The sequence below is a fragment of the Staurois parvus genome, unplaced genomic scaffold (genome assembly GCF_062004578.1).
Source record: "Staurois parvus isolate SC_StPar_1 unplaced genomic scaffold, SC_StPar_1.0 ptg002113l, whole genome shotgun sequence".
Lineage (NCBI taxonomy): Eukaryota > Metazoa > Chordata > Amphibia > Anura > Ranidae > Staurois > Staurois parvus.
The window spans coordinates 3,430,001-3,448,579 of NW_028319909.1; the positions used below are offsets into that span (position 1 = coordinate 3,430,001).

The following is an 18,579-nucleotide window of genomic DNA, read 5'->3' on the forward strand; positions in this document are numbered from 1 at the left end:
TTTTACATACGGTCACCCTAGCAGTACAGTGTCACCATGGTGACACTGTACTACTTGTGGGGGGTGATGAAGATTTTTTTTTTTTTTTTTTTTTTTTTTACACTGATTGCTTTTACACCCATATAGGATGTAAAAGCAATAATTTCTCTTTCTCTCTGTCTGCATTCTTGCACTCATTGAGAAGTACTGAGTGAGCTGTGATTGGTCACAGCTTGTCACATGGTACAAGGCTTTTGTGAATAGCCCTGTACCATGTGACCTCTGTGATCATTCACAGATTTCACACATAGTAAGCAATGATGTCAGAAGTGACATCTTGCTTACTAATTTGCATGTGATCACTGATTGGCCAATCAGTGATCACATGATCGGGACCTCGTACAGAGGTCCCATCCGACGATCGGTGTTTCACTGTGTCCGGAGGACACAGCGGGCACCGGATCGCGGTGCTGCGCGCTCCCAGGGAGCGCGCACAAGCAGGGTGTGGGGAGCGCGCACAAGCAGGGTGTGGGGAGGCCTTTATAGACCGACCCTGCAGTGCCACCGTCCGGCCGTTTATATACAACGGCCGGACGGGAGGTGGTTAACCATGGTACAAGGCTGTTGTGAATAGCCCTGTACCATGTGACCTCTGTGATCATTCACAGATTTCACACGTAGTAAGCAATGATGTCAGAAGTGACATCTTGCTTACTACTCTGCATATGATCACTGATTGGCCAATCAGTGATCACATGATTGGGACCTCGCACAGAGGTGTACAGCGCTGAGCAAACTTTTTGGCGCTATATAAACACTGTATAATAATAATAATAATAATAATAATAAACGGCCACCCGACCTTGCACTGCTCCCGTCCAGCCGTTTATATACATGGGCCAGACGGTGGCAGTGCAGGGTCGGGTGGCCGTTTATAAACAGCCTCCCCGCCCCCTGCTTGTGCGCGCTCCCTGGGAGCATGCAGCACCATGAACCGGTGCCCACTGTGTCCTCCAGAACACCGATCGTCGTACGGGACCTCTGTGCGAGGTCCCGATCACGTGATCACTGATTGTCCAATCAGTGATCACATGCAGAGTAGTAAGCAAGATGTCACTTCTGACATCATTGCTTACTACGTGTGAAATCTGTGAATGATCACAGAGATCACATGGTACAGGGCTATTCACAACAGCCTTGTACCATGTGACAAGCTGTGACCAATCACAGCTCACACAGTATTTCTCAATGGCTGCAAGAATGCAGCTAGAGAGAAGGAGAAATGATTGCTTTTACAGCCTTTATGGGTTGCATGGCAGCCCCACAGACTTGCAGGGGTCGCATTTGGTGGCGGTAAAGCCAAATGCAACATGTGGTTTAGTTTCTGCCCCAAGTACAATAATGCACTCACAGCCCTGAGCAGCTCCATGACAGCTCAGTTTTTATAACCCTTTACCTTGGGATTACCGGTTTGTATTTTTGCCTCTACACATCCATTAAGTTCTCGTTCTCATACATCGGTTTTCTGTATATTTTTCATACTTGTTCGATCAGCCCTGAAGAAGGGACAGCCCTTTTCTCCTGAAACGCGTGGGCTTAATATACTGGTCGCTATTCTCAATAACCGCCTCTTAAAATTTACCAAATCGAACTTTTGGACCTCGAGTGCGCCTATTTTCCAAGCATGACCGTTCAGGCAGGCGGTTGATGGTGGCCTGGTTTACAAAGAAATAGAAAATAAATGTGCTGACCAGACGTGACGTTTTGACCTCTCTACAGTCCTCCATCATGATCAGGGGCGGACTGACAACTCATGGGGCCCCCAGGCAATAGGGGATCATGGGGCCCCTGTGTCCTTGCCCAAACTCAAAAAAGCCTATATAAAAAAAAAAAAAAAAAACCTAACATTGAGTGTCATTCAACACAAAAGATAGGCACTGGACCTTCCACTTGACAATGTACAGCACCCATATAAAATTTCGGAATTTTTTTTCGGAATATTTTTTGGGAATAAGAAATTAATAGAAACAGGTAAAGTTAAAATGGTACTCTTTAAAATGAATGCCCTAAACCAGGGGGGTGTCAAACTGGCGGCCCTCCAGCTGTCGCGAAACTACAAGTTCCATCATGCCTCTGCCTTTGGGAGTCATGCTTGTAACTGTCAATCTTGCAATGCCTCATGGGACTTGTAGTTTGGCAACAGCTGGAGGGCCACCAATTTGACACCTGTGCCCAGGGCCGGACTGACAACTCATGGGGCCCCCGGGCAATAGGGGATCATGGGGCCCCTGTGCCCTTGCCCAAACTCAAAAAAGCTTATGAAAAAGGTACCAGGGGCATCTCATGGGGCCCCCTACTGACCCCGGGCAGTGCCCAAGTTTCCAAATGGTCAGTCCGCCCCTGTCTGTGCCCTAAACAATGCGGAGGGCGATTCCCACCCCACAGTACACATCCTGCACTTTAGTAGAATTCCAGACTAAAGCCAATTACACTTAAAAATGCTCCCCCCCCCCCTCCTCCTAACACATATGCAGACTAACCCCTGTATGACAGATGCATATACTTACCTAACTCATGGGGCCCCCGGGCAATAGGGGATCATGGGGCCCCTGTGCCCTTGCCCAAACTCAAAAAAGCCTATGAAGGTACCAGGGGCATCTCATGGGGCCCCCTACTGACCCCGGGCAGTGCCCGAGTTTCCAAATGGTCAGTCCGCCCCTGGTCACGATAGAGGTGATCAAAGACCGCAGAGTCTTTCATCGCCGCCATCTTGTGGAGGCCAGACCATCAGACCAGGCCGGAGTTACCGGTAAGCCCGAGAAACACCGGTGAGTGGCAGGAGCTATGGAAAGCGATCCAGCGGCTCAAGATGATTTCTTCCACCATAACCCCGGTAAACCACAATGTTTATATCAAGCAAGTCAGCATTGGGAGCGCCCATATTCCTGACACCATATTTACAGACACCATGAAAGAGGCTCACTTACATCCCCCCCCCCCCCCCATGTAGTCAGCCAAGTACGTTCCGTCTGAGTTGTCAGCTGCGTCTTTGATCCAAATTTAATGGCTTCTTGTTTGAAAAGGAAACAAAAGAACCCCCCCCCCCAAGCCCCGGAACGCAGCTGTGTTCAGGCCGCATCAGTCGGGAATATGTTCGGAATTAAGCCCAATAAGGAATAAATTCACGCTCAAGTGCTGCACTTAAAACTTCCTAGAGCCGTCCAGAAGGTAGAGCTTCTCTCATTCAAAAGCAGAAAAAATCTGTTGATTTTGTTCCCTCCAGAAACAGGTCTGAAAATTGAGGGACTGGGAAAAAAAAAAAAAAAAAAAAAAAAAAAAAAAAAAGGCGATGAAATCTGTCTTAGCCGGGCGATTTACATACAAATCATCTTCCGCTATTGACAGCTGACGCTTATTCTTCATCACAAACAGACACTTCATCCGTGAAGCCATCAAAGAGGGAGAAACAGATAAGCCGCAGAGCCGAGTGATTTACAGCACAAGTCACCTCATTAGATCCTGGGAGTCGGGACGACTTTTAGATTTGCTGCATAAATGCCTCCAAATCGGTGTCTTTCCTCCATCCTGATAGGCAGAAAGATTAAGAGGAGCTCATCTGACTAGGAATTATTTATATACGGAACCTAGAGGGGGTTTATACTTACTATAGAGAAGGTCGGCCATTACTGAAAGGTTTATTCTATAGATTTCACCTTCCGTGGTTCCTCCCTCCCCCATCAACATAATGACACTCATAGATTGTAAGCTCCAAGGATCATACGATAATCTACTAAGCAACTTATTCCCTCCCTGGTTATCTCTCGCCTTGACTATTGTAACTCCCTCCTCATTGGCCAACCTCATCGCAGGCTATCCCCTCTTCAGTCTATCATGAATGCTGCTGCCAGACTCATCCACCTTACTAACCGTTCTGTAACCTCCACCCCTCTCTGCCAATCCCTCCACTGGCCTCCACTCAGTGTCCTCCACCCCTCTCTGCCAATCCCTCCACTGGCCTCCACTCAGTGTCCTCCACCCCTCTCTGCCAATCCCTCCACTGACCTCCACTCAGTGTCCTCATCCCTTTCTGCCAATCCCTCCACTGGCCTCCGCTCAGTGTCCTCCACCCCTCTCTGACAATCCCTCCACTGGCCTCCACTCAGTGTCTTCCATCCCTCTCTGCCAATCCCTCCACTGACCTCCACTCAGTGTCCTCCATCCCTCTCTGCCAATCCCTCCATTGACCTCCACTCAGTGTCCTCCACCCCTCTCTGCCAATCCCTCCACTGACCTCCACCCCGTGTCCTCCATCCCTCTCTGCCAATCCCTCCACTGGCTTCCCATTGCCTAACAAATAAAATTAAAAACATTAACAACATCATATAAAGCCATTTATAACTCCGCCCCAAATTACATCACCAATCTTGTCTCCAAATATCACCCAAACCGTCCTCTCTGCTCCTCGCACGACCTCCTGCTCTCTAGCTCCCTTGTCTCCTTCTCCCATGCTCGTCTCCAGGACTTCGCCAGAGCCTCCCCTATCCTCTGTAACTCTCTACCCCAATCTATCCGACTATCGCCTACTCTGCCCACTCTTAGGCGATCTCTGAAAACGTATCTCTTCAGGGAAGTCTATCCTGCCCTCAGCTAATAACGAAATCTTCTATTCCTCCTACCAGTCCACCCCCCACAGTTATTATCTTTTGTACCACTAGCCCCGCCCTCTTAGATTGTAAGCTCCAAGGATCAGGCCCTCCTATCCCTCTTGTATTGAACCTTATTGTTGCTGTATTGTCTCCCGTTATATTGTAAAGCGCTGACCAAACTGTTGGCGCCATAAATCCTGTATAATAATAATATAAATCCTGTATAATAATAATAATAATATAAATCCTGTATAATAATAATAATAAAATATAAATCCTGTATAATAATAATATAAATCCTGTATAATAATAATAATAATATAATAAATCCTGTATAATAATAATATAAATCCTGTATAATAATAATAATATAAATCCTGTATAATAATAATAATAATAATAAAATATAAATCCTGTATTATAATAATAATAATATACAAATCCTGTATAATAATAATAATATTATAAATCCTGTATAAAAATAATATTAATCCTGTATAATAATAATAATAATATTATAAATCCTGTATAATAATAATAATTTTTAGATAAAATCTTTCAAAACGTATTACATATCTTGTTTTATACCCAATGACATCACTGTGCCTCTCCAGGCAATGCGGGCAGATCACGGCGGTAGGGGGAGCCATAAAAGGTGCTGTACATAGCTTTCTGATCACAGCGCCCTGCCTCAGACGCCTCTCAAGAGCCCTCAAACCTGATGAAAGTAGTGGGCTGGCTCTTGGGAGGAGTTATGCAAATATCAAAAACACCTTGATAAGTGGATGTCAATCTGGAGGAGGGGTGTGCTTTTACATGCAGACCACCGTAGGTGTATATAACATACTAATTATAACCGAAATCTAAGAAATGAAAGGCTGATCTTTTTCCATTTATACAAAAGTCTCCTTTTTATAGCACGGGTCCTATAAAAATATGCTGACTCCCGCCATATGGAGAAATACATTTAAATTTCTTTGTTATTAAATCAAGAAATGCCCCGAGCAGCGGAGACAAAACATAACTCCTATTCCAGAGACTATAAATAATAATAGCAGGACTGCTAAAGAAGGTTCCTGACCTCATATGTAAAGTGCTCGGCAGCTTCTAGGATGACAAATAATCACCAACAGTCACCCGCAGGGCTCACCCATGTATGAAATTATAAGAGGGGGGAGATGAAGGTGAGGAGAGCACACTGACCCTGAACAGCAAACCTTAACTTTTTAACCCCAAAGTGACCGCAGACAGACATCGCAGAGCCGGGTGCAGGTCCATGGCTACCATAATGGAGACGTCTCTGACCCGGATACCAATAGCAGGAGTGTGCTCCCTAAAGGCCCTGGTGCCCAATTTGTGCTCCATTAGCACGTGTGACCCTTGGGGCCCCCGCAGAAAGTAGCCTGGGTTTTCTGGGTTACCAAGGTGTTTACTTGGGCCAGTGAAGGAAATTATTCTTTAGAATGGATCTTGCGGTCTCTGACCAGCCCTTCGCCTGCAGTCTCCGACCCGCCCTATGCCTGTAGGCGTAGGCAGGTCGGAGACTGCAGGCATAGGGCGGGGGCTGATCGGAGACTGCAGTCTGCCCCCCCGCAGTCTCCTCCTGTCCCACGCCCGCAGTCTCCTCCCCTCTCCCGCAGTCTCCTCCGCTCTCCCGCCCCACACCCGCAGTCTCCTCCCCTCTCCCGCCCCACGCCCGCAGTCTCCTCCCCTCTCCCGCCCCACGCCCGCAGTCTCCTCCCCTCTCCCGCCCCACGCCCGCAGTCTCCTCCCCTCTCCCGCCCCACGCCCGCAGTCTCCAACCCTCTCCCGCCCCACGCCCCCAGTCTCCGGCCCTCTCCCGCAGTTTCCGAACCTCTCCCGCCCCACGCCCGCAGTCTAAGACCCCCTTCCGTCCTACGCCCGCAGTCTCCGACCCCCTTCCGTCCTACGCCCGCAGTCTCCGACCCTCTCCCGCCCCACGCCCGCAGTCTCCGACCCTCTCCTGCCCCCAGTCTCCGGCCCTCTCCCGCAGTTTCCGAACCTCTCCCGCCCCACGCCCGCAGTCTGAGACACCCTTCCGTCCTACGCCCGCAGTCTCCGACCCTCTCCCGCCCCACGCCCGCAGTCTGACACACCCTTCCGCCCTACGCCCGCAGTCTGAGACACCCTTCCGTCCTACGCCCGCAGTCTCCGACCCTCTCCCGTCCTACGCCCGCAGTCTCCGACCCTCTCCCGTCCTACGCCCGCAGTCTCCGACCCTCTCCCGTCCTACGCCCGCAGTCTCCGACCCTCTCCCGTCCTACGCCCGCAGTCTCCGACCCTCTCCCGTCCTACGCCCGCAGTCTCCGACCCTCTCCCGTCCTACGCCCGCAGTCTCCGACCCTCTCCCGTCCTACGCCCGCAGTCTCCGACCCTCTCCCGTCCTACGCCCGCAGTCTCCGACCCTCTCCCGTCCTACGCCCGCAGTCTCCGACCCTCTCCCGTCCTACGCCCGCAGTCTCCGACCCTCTCCCGTCCTACGCCCGCAGTCTCCGACCCTCTCCCGTCCTACGCCCGCAGTCTCCGACCCTCTCCCGTCCTACGCCCGCAGTCTCCGACCCTCTCCCGTCCTACGCCCGCAGTCTCCGACCCTCTCCCGTCCTACGCCCGCAGTCTCCGACCCTCTCCCGTCCTACGCCCGCAGTCTCCGACCCTCTCCCGTCCTACGCCCGCAGTCTCCGACCCTCTCCCGTCCTACGCCCGCAGTCTCCGACCCTCTCCCGTCCTACGCCCGCAGTCTCCGACCCTCTCCCGTCCTACGCCCGCAGTCTCCGACCCTCTCCCGTCCTACGCCCGCAGTCTCCGACCCTCTCCCGTCCTACGCCCGCAGTCTCCGACCCTCTCCCGTCCTACGCCCGCAGTCTCCGACCCTCTCCCGTCCTACGCCCGCAGTCTCCGACCCTCTCCCGTCCTACGCCCGCAGTCTCTGACCCTCTCTCGTCCTACGCCCGCAGTCTCCGACCCTCTCTCGTCCTACGCCCGCAGTCTCCGACCTTCTCCTGCCCTACGCCCGCAGTCCTTTCAATTTTGACAAGCAACACTTATAGGTCAGGCCTCTCAAGTCCTCCCATAAGAGCCAAGCAACCATTTTGAGGTTATAAAAAACAGGAAAAAAAGCCTGTGGAAGAGCTTGACAGATTGGGAAAGGGAGTTCCGGAGTATGAGAGAGGCTCTAAAGAAAACTTCCAGTTGGAGGAGGAAACCTAAACACAGAAAGGAACACAAAAAAGAGAAGGTGGGAATTGAACCCTGCAAGGCAGTATTATTTACTATGCAGCACTGAAAAATCAATACATTTCTTAGACAGAAAATGTCGAAGCAGAATAAGGACTTAAAAAGAGAACCTGTCACCAACTGGGTTAATATAAAATCACATTGATCAGCATTGCTCCCAACAGAATAGCCAACCTCCTACCCTTTACTGCAATGCGGCTTCTCTATGCAGTGCCATCCTGCCAAACTATTGTGCCAAGAGTCCCTACCCGGCTTCCTTTCCCCAGATCCCACATCTGGTGCGGTGCTACTGCTCTGCAGGGGGCCAGCTTGAACAACTCAGGCATCTAGAGCTTAAGGGCCACGCCGTAATAATCATGTTTATTCCAATAATAGTTTGCTAATTCAATGTAATTTGGGGGCTGAAACGTCAAAACCAGAAGCAGACAGAAAGTCGCAAGTACAGCTGCCAGAACACAGCACCGCATACTGTATTGTAGCTAATGCCGCTAAAGTGCTGCCACCACATTGCTTAGTCATGGAAACAGTTTCTGTGGTCCAGTGTGGCTCAAACAAACTATTTAACCCTTTTACTGCCATCAACATACACTATATTGCCAAAAGTATCGGGCCCCCCCCTCCAGATCATGTGATTCGGGTGTTCCAATCCCCTCCATGGACACAGGTGTATACAATCAAGCCCCTAGGCATGCAGACGGCTTCTACAAACATTGGTGAAAGAATGGGTCGCTCTCAGGAGCTCAGTGACTCCAAGCGTGGTCCCGTGATAGGTGGCCACCTGGGCAATAAGTCCATCCGTGACATTTCCTGGCTACTAAATATTCCACGCTCAACTGTTAGTGGGATTATAACAAAGTGGAAGCAACTGGGAACAACAGCCACTCAGCCACCAAGTGGTAGGCCACGTCACATGACAGGGCGGGGTCAGCGCATGCTGAAGCGCACAGTGCGCAGAAGTCACCAACTGTCTGCAGAGTCAATAGCTAAAGACCTCCAAACTTGGTGTGGCCTTCAGATTAGCACAACAACAGTGCATAGAGAGCTTCATGGAATGGGTTTCCATGGCCGAGCAGCTGCATCCAAGCCTTACATCACCAAGTGCAATGCAAAGCGTTGGATGCAGTGGTGTAAAGCACGCCGCCACTGGACTCTAGAGCATTGGAGAGGTGTTCTCTGGAGTGACCAATCACGCTTCTCTGTCTGGCAATCTAATGGACGTGTCTGGGTTTGGCAGTTGCCAGAACGGTACTTGCCTGACTGTATTGTGTCAAGTGTAAAGTTTGGTGGAGAGGAGATTATGGTGTGGGGTTGTTTTTCAGGGGTTGGGCTTGGCCCCCTAGTTCCAGTGAAGGGAACGCTTAAGGTGTCAGCATACCAAGACATTTTGGACAATTTCATACTCCTGAATACACTGACCAGTGGAAACCATAGGGTGGTCGCCGGACCTCCTGATCCGGCGGCGTGACGTCAAGGCGTGCAAGGGCTCCTCCTACATAGGAGCTTATTATTACTCACAATCACCCTGTGCGTTTATGCTCATATTGTTACTTTATTGATTTCTATCTAAATAAATCTTTAAAATACTACACTATGAGCGCTTTTATCTTTACTACTTGGCACTGAGCCTCCACACCTCAGCCCAGTATTCCCGGTACCTGTCCAGGCTGGAGAAGTAAGAGTATCAGACCAGACCAGACCATTATCCCCGGCACCTGCCATCTGAGCGACCACCAGAGGATACTCCCACTACCAGGCGATACCTTTACAGGACCTCCGGCTACATGAGATCTCTATACGCGCATTAAGATGGCGCTTCCAGTGAGTGGGCAATCTCTCCATACCTCCATGTCGGGATACTGGAATACACTCGTTTGGACTCAAGTCATTTATTATCTTGGACCGTTTACCATTCAGTTTACAGGACTCCTTTATGTAGGATTTATATCCGGCTAACTGTATATACCACATTTATTTATTATTATAGCGCTGCACTCCCAATTTTATGTTGCATATATAAGAAAGGCTTTGTGGTTCCTTTTTAGGGCATTAGCTGCTTCATACGGTGCACTCGCTAGCTCACACACCCACACGGGCATATGTGCACATGCATGGGAATCTCGCTTGTGCGTATGTGCCACAGGTCTCCGCCAGGTGCCAAATGTCTGGTAGATACCTGGAAAGAGCTGCATCACATCTGTGCAGGCATGGGACGTCTAAAAATGGCATGCAGAAGAGAGAGGAGTGGGTGGTAGGATGAAGATCCTGAATAATAACCATAACTTTGCCAGCAGGACATTTCTGTTTGTTTTTCTAATAAATCTGTTCTGCCAAGAAAAAACATTTACTGGGCTGGAAGCTGCATTTTTGTTATCTGTACACTACACAGCACTATGGCGAGTGTGAGATAAGCCCATTCATTTCAATAGACTCCCGTGCCCCGGGATACGCAAGGAAGGAGGCCCTACACTACTTCAGAAATCGCAGCCTGCGCAAAAAACAAGGTTCCCAGTACAGTTGTGATTTCCAGTGTAAGCGGCGTGCCATTAGAATTAATGCTACATAGTTACATAGTTAGTCTGGCTGAAAAAAGACAAAAGCCAGTTCAAACGTAGAAAAAAAAAAAGTTATAATCCTAAACCCACAGTTGATCCAGAGGAAGGCAAAAAAAAACCCAGCAAAGCACGATCCAATTTGCTCCTGCTGGGAAAAAAATTCCTTCCTGATCCCCCGAGAGGCAATTGGATATTCCCTGGATCAACTTTACCTGTAAATGTTATATCCAGTTATATTCTGTGTATCCAAGAAAGAATCCAGGACTTTTTTAAAGCAATCCACTGAGCTGGCCACAACCAACTCTTGAGGGAGTCTATTCCACATTCTCACTGCTCTCACTGTGAAGAAACCTTTCTGTGTTTGGAGGAAAAGAAATTTAATCTCCAGACGTAAAGAGTGCCCCCTTGTCCTCTGTGATGACCTCAGGGGGAATAACTCTACACTGAGTTCACTATATGAACCACTGATGTATTTATACATGGAAATCATATCCCCCCCTTTATGTATTATACATGGAGATCATATCCCCCCCTTTATGTATTATACATGGAGATCATATCCCCCCTTATGTATTATACATGGAGATCATATCCCCCCTTATGTATTATACATGGAAATCATATCCCCCCCTTTATGTATTATACATGGAGATCATATCCCTCCCCTTATGTATTATACATGGAGATCATATCCCCCCTTATGTATTATACATGGAGATCATATCCCCCCTTATGTATTATACATGGAGATCATATCCCCCCTTATGTATTATACATGGAGATCATATCCCCCCTTATGTATTATACATGGAGATCATATCCCCCCCCTTATGTATTATACATGGAGATCATATCCCCCCCTTATGTATTATACATGGAGATCATATCCCCCCTTATGTATTATACATGGAGATCATATCCCCCCTTATGTATTATACATGGAGATCATATCCCCCCCTTATGTATTATACATGGAGATCATATCCCCCCCTTATGTATTATACATGGAGATCATATCCCCCCCTTATGTATTATACATGGAGATCATATCCCCCTTATGTATTATACATGGAGATCATATCCCCCCTTATGTATTATACATGGAGATCATATCCCCCCCTTATGTATTATACATGGAGATCATATCCCCCCTTATGTATTATACATGGAGATCATATCCTCCCTTACGTATTAGACCAGATATAGTGAATGCAGGGTCCAGGGAGAGCGGATATGGTGAATGCGGGGTCCGGGGAGACCAGATATAGTGAACTCAGGATCTGTGCTGGCCCAGCTCCTCCCTCACAGTTCTTTCCCCTTCTGGAGGTGCCCTATTCATGTCTGTGCTGGCCCAGCTCCTTGCTTACAGTTCTTAACTCTTCTGGGGGTTCCCTATTCATGTCTGTGCTGGCCCAGCTCCTCTGGCAGCCTGAGGTAATGTAAATAAAGACACATAATATGGGGGAGGGTGACTGCGAGTCTCAGAGTCCTGGTCTGACTGCAGCCGTTACCATAGTGACACCCCCACAATGTGAGGAGGATGTGTTCCTCGCCGGCCCCGGCCCGCTCTCACCTTCACCGCATAGTCTATGACCCGCTTGACACCGACCAGAGCCCGCAGCGCCATCTTCCCCGCCGCCTGGGTGACACCAACTAGAGCCGGCAGCCAATCAGCGTCTTCAGCCAAGCTTCCCACCAATCAACTTCTCAGCAATTCTCACAGCCAATCAGCCGCTGACCAATCACGATCCTGCGCTCCGCCAGCCATCCTCGTGCCGGTCTACTTATTAGCCAATCGCTGAATCGAAGATACGCATGGCTCAACGTGAGGGGCGGAGCGATAGGTAGAACCGGGCAGCCATGATTGAAATGGGCAAAGTAGTGGCAAGGTCTTTTGAGGTCACGGCAACCCAGTGTAATGAATCCCACGTTTCCTCGTTCTTTCTGTATAGAGGAGCTGCTGGGACTTCTCAATAGAAATAACGTTTATTTTTTGAAGTCATTGCAGGGTACTATCAGTGGCGTCCCTAGGTGGGTGTGGGCCTCACTGGGTGACACCTATCGCACCATCATGGGGGGTGGTAACACCAAAATGAAAAAATGTAATTTCAACAGAGCAGAAATATTTGGCCCGGACCCTCTCCACGAGCTTTGCTAGCCCGCGGTGCCAAATTCTGGATTGATTAGACGCAACAAATAAGCGGGATTAAGGAACAGGAAGGAACTGCGCATGTGATCGAATCTAACGTCCAGACAACCAATCGCAAAGAACTTAAATGCCCAGGTCATGTGATTACGTCATCGGAGCCAATCAGTTTCAGTGAAGAGCTTCGACCTCGAACAAGCGCGTGACCAGAATTTAAATTTGTAGGATATACGCAACGAGTTTTTACTAAAAAAGGGCTTATAGATGATTCTGTATGGTCTGGTAGACTCGGAGGAGATCCATGGAGAAGTCTGGTGCGGTGACACCATAGTTTTCCCATACTGGGTGACACCGACCCTAGTGACGTCACTGGGTGCTTTTCATTGTGTTAGGCTAGGTTCACACCTATATAGTTTGAGTTTGATCCGTTTCTGCAGGGCGTTTTGCGCTTTTGCACATGCGTTTTTTGATGCATTTTTTCCAACTTGTTGCTGGGCAGATTAAAATGCATCAAAAACTCACTAAAAATGCACTACATGCAGTTCTGCAGCGTCTCCATTAAGTCTGGGTTCACATATGTGCGGTGCGGTATATCTCATGCGATTCACACAGGAACCACACCGCATTCCTGTGCAAATCACATGCAATTTGTGTGCGGAGTGATCAGAGCCGTACATTTTGTATGGCTCTAATCACACCGCACCAACAAGGTGCAGGACACTTTTTTGGGTCCGCACTAAAATCGGATCGCATGAGTATGCACACCTATGTGATCCAATTCTGCACATCGCACCGCGTTTGGCGGACAGCTTTCGGGGTGTTGTTGACATACACACCCACAGCGATTCGCATGAACGGGGTGCGATTATGATTCGCACAGAAAATGCTGCAAATTCCGCACCGCATCAGTGTGAACCTGGGCTCAGCCCCCCGATCACACCGGGTGTGACTTGCCATGCGATTTGCATGCCATACGACTTGCATATCACATGCCAAGTCGCACCCTATTGTCCGCAATTACAGCGGTCATATCGGTGCGGTTTTGACTTAATCAGAGCCACACCGATTTCTAAAGTAGCGCATGCATTACTTTTGGTGCGATTTGCAAAGACATCTGTGGCAGATGTCTTGCAAATCGCACCTCGAATTGGCATGTCATCTGACTTTGAAATCATGCGACCGGGGGCGGACTGACAACTCATCAGCGGATATAGTGAATGCAGGGTTTGGGGAGACCGGATATAGTGAATGCAGGGTCCGGGGAGAGCGGATATAGTGAATGCGGGGTCCGGGGAGAGCGGATATAGTGAATGCGGGGTCCGGGGAGAGCGGATATAGTGAATGCGGGGTCCGGGGAGAGCGGATATAGTGAATGCGGGGTCCGGGGAGAGCGGATATAGTGAATGCGGGGTCCGGGGAGAGCGGATATAGTGAATGCGGGGTCCGGGGAGAGCGGATATAGTGAATGCGGGGTCCGGGGAGAGCGGATATAGTGAATGCAGGGTCCGGGGAGAGCGGATATAGTGAATTCAGGGTCCGGGGAGAGCGGATATAGTGAATGCAGGGTCCGGGGAGAGCGGATATAGTGAATGCAGGGTCCGGGGAGAGCGGATATAGTGAATGCGGGGTCCGGGGAGAGCGGATATAGTGAATGCGGGGTCCGGGGAGACCGGATATAGTGAATGCAGGGTCCGGGGAGAGCGGATATAGTGAATGCGGGGTCCGGGGAGAGCGGATATAGTGAATGCGGGGTCCGGGGAGAGCGGATATAGTGAATGCGGGGTCCGGGGAGAGCGGATATAGTGAATGCGGGGTCCGGGGAGAGCGGATATAGTGAATGCGGGGTCCGGGGAGAGCGGATATAGTGAATGCGGGGTCCGGGGAGAGCGGATATAGTGAATGCGGGGTCCGGGGAGAGCGGATATAGTGAATGCAGGGTCCGGGGAGAGCGGATATAGTGAATTCAGGGTCCGGGGAGAGCGGATATAGTGAATGCAGGGTCCGGGGAGAGCGGATATAGTGAATGCAGGGTCCGGGGAGAGCGGATATAGTGAATGCGGGGTCCGGGGAGAGCGGATATAGTGAATGCGGGGTCCGGGGAGACCGGATATAGTGAATGCAGGGTCCGGGGAGACCGGATATAGTGAATGCAGGGTCCGGGGAGACCGGATATAGTGAATGCGGGGCATGGGGAGAGCGGTTATAGTGAACAGGGGCGGACTGACAACTTATGGGGCCCCCGGGCAATAGGGAATCATGGGGCCCGTGTCCTTGCCCAAACTCAAAAAAAGCCTATGAAAAAGGTACCGGGGGCATCTCAAGGGGCCCCCTACTGACCCTGGGCGGAGCCCGAGTTTCCAAATGGTCAGTCCGCCCCTGCATGCGACTTGACTGTAAGTCGCACAATTTCAAAGTCCGGATCGGTGTGACGGGGGTGTAAGTCCATTGAACCAAAAACACAACGTTTTGCGTTTAAAAAAAAGTCCCTGACCCTTTCCAAAACACGCACCGGGTGAAAACACAGAGATGTGAACGTGTCCTATAGGAAATCATGTTAAATAGACTGTAAGGGGTTTATTTACTAAAGCTGGAGAGTCCAAAATCAGACTCCCTTCTGCATAGAAACCAATCAGCTTCTACCCTCAGCTTGTTCAATTAAGCTTTGGCAATACAACCTGGAAGCTGATTGGTTTCTATGCAGAAGGGAGTCTGAAACCCCTAAGTTTCTGCTAAATGCGAAACGCACCACAAAACGCTTCGGTGTGAACCTAGACTAAGACTTTGTCTCTGCACAATAAAGACAGCTCACTGCTGCTCCCTCTCCTTGTGCAGGAGGACTGGTCTTGTCTCCGCCCCCTCCTGTAGTTTTCTGAAGGCAGCGTTAGTGAGTGGAGCTTGCTAGGCTCTGCTCTCTGCGCAAGCTATATACTGCTCAGTAATGATGTCACTACTATATTTACAAGGTAATATCTGGCTTTGCAGAGGCATTTGGTGCACACAAAGTGGGTTCAAATCCCTTATGGCTATTGAGGAATATATTTAAATGAAAGTGTTTATGCCCTGGAGTTTAGCTTGGAACCGGGCAGTAAGTAGGCAAGAGATTCTGGGTTCAATCCCAGGTTGGGTGTCTTTAAATAAAGCAAGGATTTGAACAAAAATTCACAAAATGTAAAAAAAAAACTAAAACTTGGTGAAATGTTTATAAAACAGAAAAAATTACTTTGACTGGCCTGGTTGGGGAGTGAAAAGTGGTAATTGGGGAAATGGTGGAGGAGATTTTGGAATGTAGGTAGGGTCAAGGGGTGGGCAGAAGGGTCAGCTGCCTTGGGCGCCTTATTGAGAGGGAGGACAGGACAGGACCTACTACCTATGCTACTGAAACAGTTCACAGCTCATTGGGGGGGGGGGGGAATGCATAATTTGGCTTTTTTGCCTTAAAAGTACCTTGTTCTGACACTTACTGTGGGGAACACTGGCATTGCAGGGGTGGGGAAGGTGTTGGGAAAGTGGAAGTCTGAGATTGAATGGCAGAGCTGCTGGTGTTGGGAGTCGAGTTGTAGGAAAGTGGGGCGAAGGATGCTGCTATAGGCAAGGAAAGTGTTGGAGTGGGGGGTGTAGAAAGATGGAGCACATTGGATGGACGGGGATATTGGGCTGTAGTGTAGGGGAGGTGAGAAGTGTCATATGTTGGATGAGGAAATGGAGCTGGTGGGTTGATATTGGGATAGGCAATGGAGCTCTAGTGGGATAAATGGGAGGGAAGGTGATGGGGGGGCTGGGAAGTGGCATGTAATGGATGGGGGAAGCTGATGGGTGGAGAAGGGAGTATTTTGGGATGGGGAATTGAGCTTTAATTAGAAGGATGGGGGATAAGAAGTGACATGTATTGAATGAGGAATAGAGTCGATGGGTAGAGAAGGTGAGGGACATTGGGTCAGAGAATGGAGCTATAGTTGGATGGATGGGAGGGCTGAGAAGTGGCATGTATTGGATGAGGAATGAAGCCGATGGGTGGAGAAGGTGGGGGACATTGGGTCAGAGAATGGAGCTATAGTTGAATGGATAGGAGGGCTGGGAAGTGGCATGTATTGGATGAGGAATGGAGTCGATGGGTAGAGAAGGTGAGGGACATTGGGTCAGAGAATGGAGCTATAGTTGGATGGATGGGAGGGCTGAGAAGTGGCATGTATTGGATGAGGAATGGAGCTGAACAGTGGAGAAGGTGGGGGACATTGGGTCAGAGAATGGAGCTATAGTTGGATGGATGGGAGGGCTGAGAAGTGACATGTATTGGATGAGGAATGAAGCCGATGGGTGGAGAAGGTGGGGGGACATTGGGTCAGAGAATGGAGCTATAGTTGGATGGATCGGAGGGCTGAGAAGTGGCATGTATTGGATGAGGAATGGAGCTGAACGGTGGAGAAGGTGGGGGACATTGGGTCAGAGAATGGAGCTATAGTTGAATGGATAGGAGGGCTGGGAAGTGGCATGTATTGGATGAGGAATGGAGCCGATGAGTGGAGAAGGTGGGGGACATTGGGGCAGAATGGAGCTTTAGTTGGATGAATGGGAGGGCTAAGATGTGGCATGTATTGGATGAGGAATGGAGTGGATGACTGGAGAAGGTGGGGGACATTGCGTCAGAGAATGGAGCTATAGTTGGATGGATGGGAGGGCTGAGAAGTGGCATGTATTGGATGAGGAATTAAGCTGAAGGGTGGAAAAGGTGGGGGACATTGGGGCAGAGAATGGAGCTATAGTTGGATGAATGAGAGGGCTAAGAAGTGGCATGTATTGGATGAGGAATGGAGCCGAAGGGTGGAGAAGTTGGGGGACAATGGGGCAAAGAATGGAGCTATAGTTGGATGGATGGGAGGGCTGAGAAGTGGCATGTATTGGATGGAGGGATTGGGGGAGGGGACAGTTGTATTGAGATAGAGAAGAAGTTCTGGTAAGATGGATGGGGTATTGGAATAAAGTATAAAGCTCTAGTAGGATGGAAAGGGGGAAGGAGGGGGGGGGGGTTATTGGGATAAAGGAAAAAAAAAAATCTGTAGTCGCATGAATGGGAAGGGGGGGTATGGAGTTAGAAGATGAAACTCTAATAGGATGAATAGAGCGCAAGGGTATTGGTATTCAGATAGGGATAAAGTTCTAGTGAATTATAAGGAGAGGTATTGGGATAGAAGATGAAGCTCTAGTGGGATGCATAGGGATCAGGGGTATTGGGGAAGGGATAAAGGTCTAGTGGTTGGATGAGGGGGTATTGAGACAGAAGCAGGAGACCCAATCGGATGAAATGGGACCAGGGGTATTGGGTAGAGATGTGCTTTTCATTTCATTAAGATTTGTTTGTTGGGTGAAAATTTCATTTTCGGAGTGTGGAGGCGGTCATCTTGACCGAAGCAGGGCTTTGCTTCCTCATTTCAGAGCTGCTTCCCTGATGACTGGTGGGGTAATAATGAAAAAGCAGCAGAAGAGGTGAAGCAAGCACAGATCTACAGAATGAATGAATCAGAAGCAGGGAGATCCTTGCACTACAGATCCTCAGGTACAGCTTCCTCTCCAGCAAGGAGAACAGCGAGCAGCACAGAGATGTCCAAATGGGATATTTTGGTTGTGGTTAAAAGCTGATGGGCCCTTCTTCTTACATATTCTTGGCAAGAAGATCAAACTACTCCCATCCGGGAGTTTTGGGCATTAAACCCACCTTTGTGTGCCCTAGCTTCTCCTGTTATATTCTCTACATATTAAAATTAAATAAAAAATTAAGCAGGGATGGCGAGAGGCTCTCATAATGGACACAGCAAGTGTGCAAAATTAAGCAGGGATGGCGAGAGGCTCTCATAATGGACACAGCAAGTATGCAAACTTAGAAATTCAGAGCAAAGAGGTAGCGTGTGCTTACCGCGTGGCAGTGATTTTAAAGGAACAGGCAATCTCCTGCTTTTAGCATTCGGTTTATATAAGGCAGTTGCAACAAAAAACAAATCCTTGAATA

The 18,579-nt window shown here is 49.3% G+C and overlaps 1 protein-coding gene across 1 annotated transcript in view; it reads right to left on the minus strand.

The window, feature by feature from the left end:
• ETFB (electron transfer flavoprotein subunit beta) overlaps positions 1–12,159 on the minus strand; it is a 106,942-nt gene extending 94,783 nt beyond the window's left edge. Inside the window, exon 1 of the mRNA XM_089665049.1 lies at positions 12,006–12,159. Coding sequence (XP_089521175.1) covers positions 12,006–12,059 — 54 coding nt within the window. The 5' untranslated portion in view covers positions 12,060–12,159. The remainder of the gene's footprint in view (positions 1–12,005) is intronic.
• Positions 12,160–18,579: the final 6,420 nt, after the last annotated feature.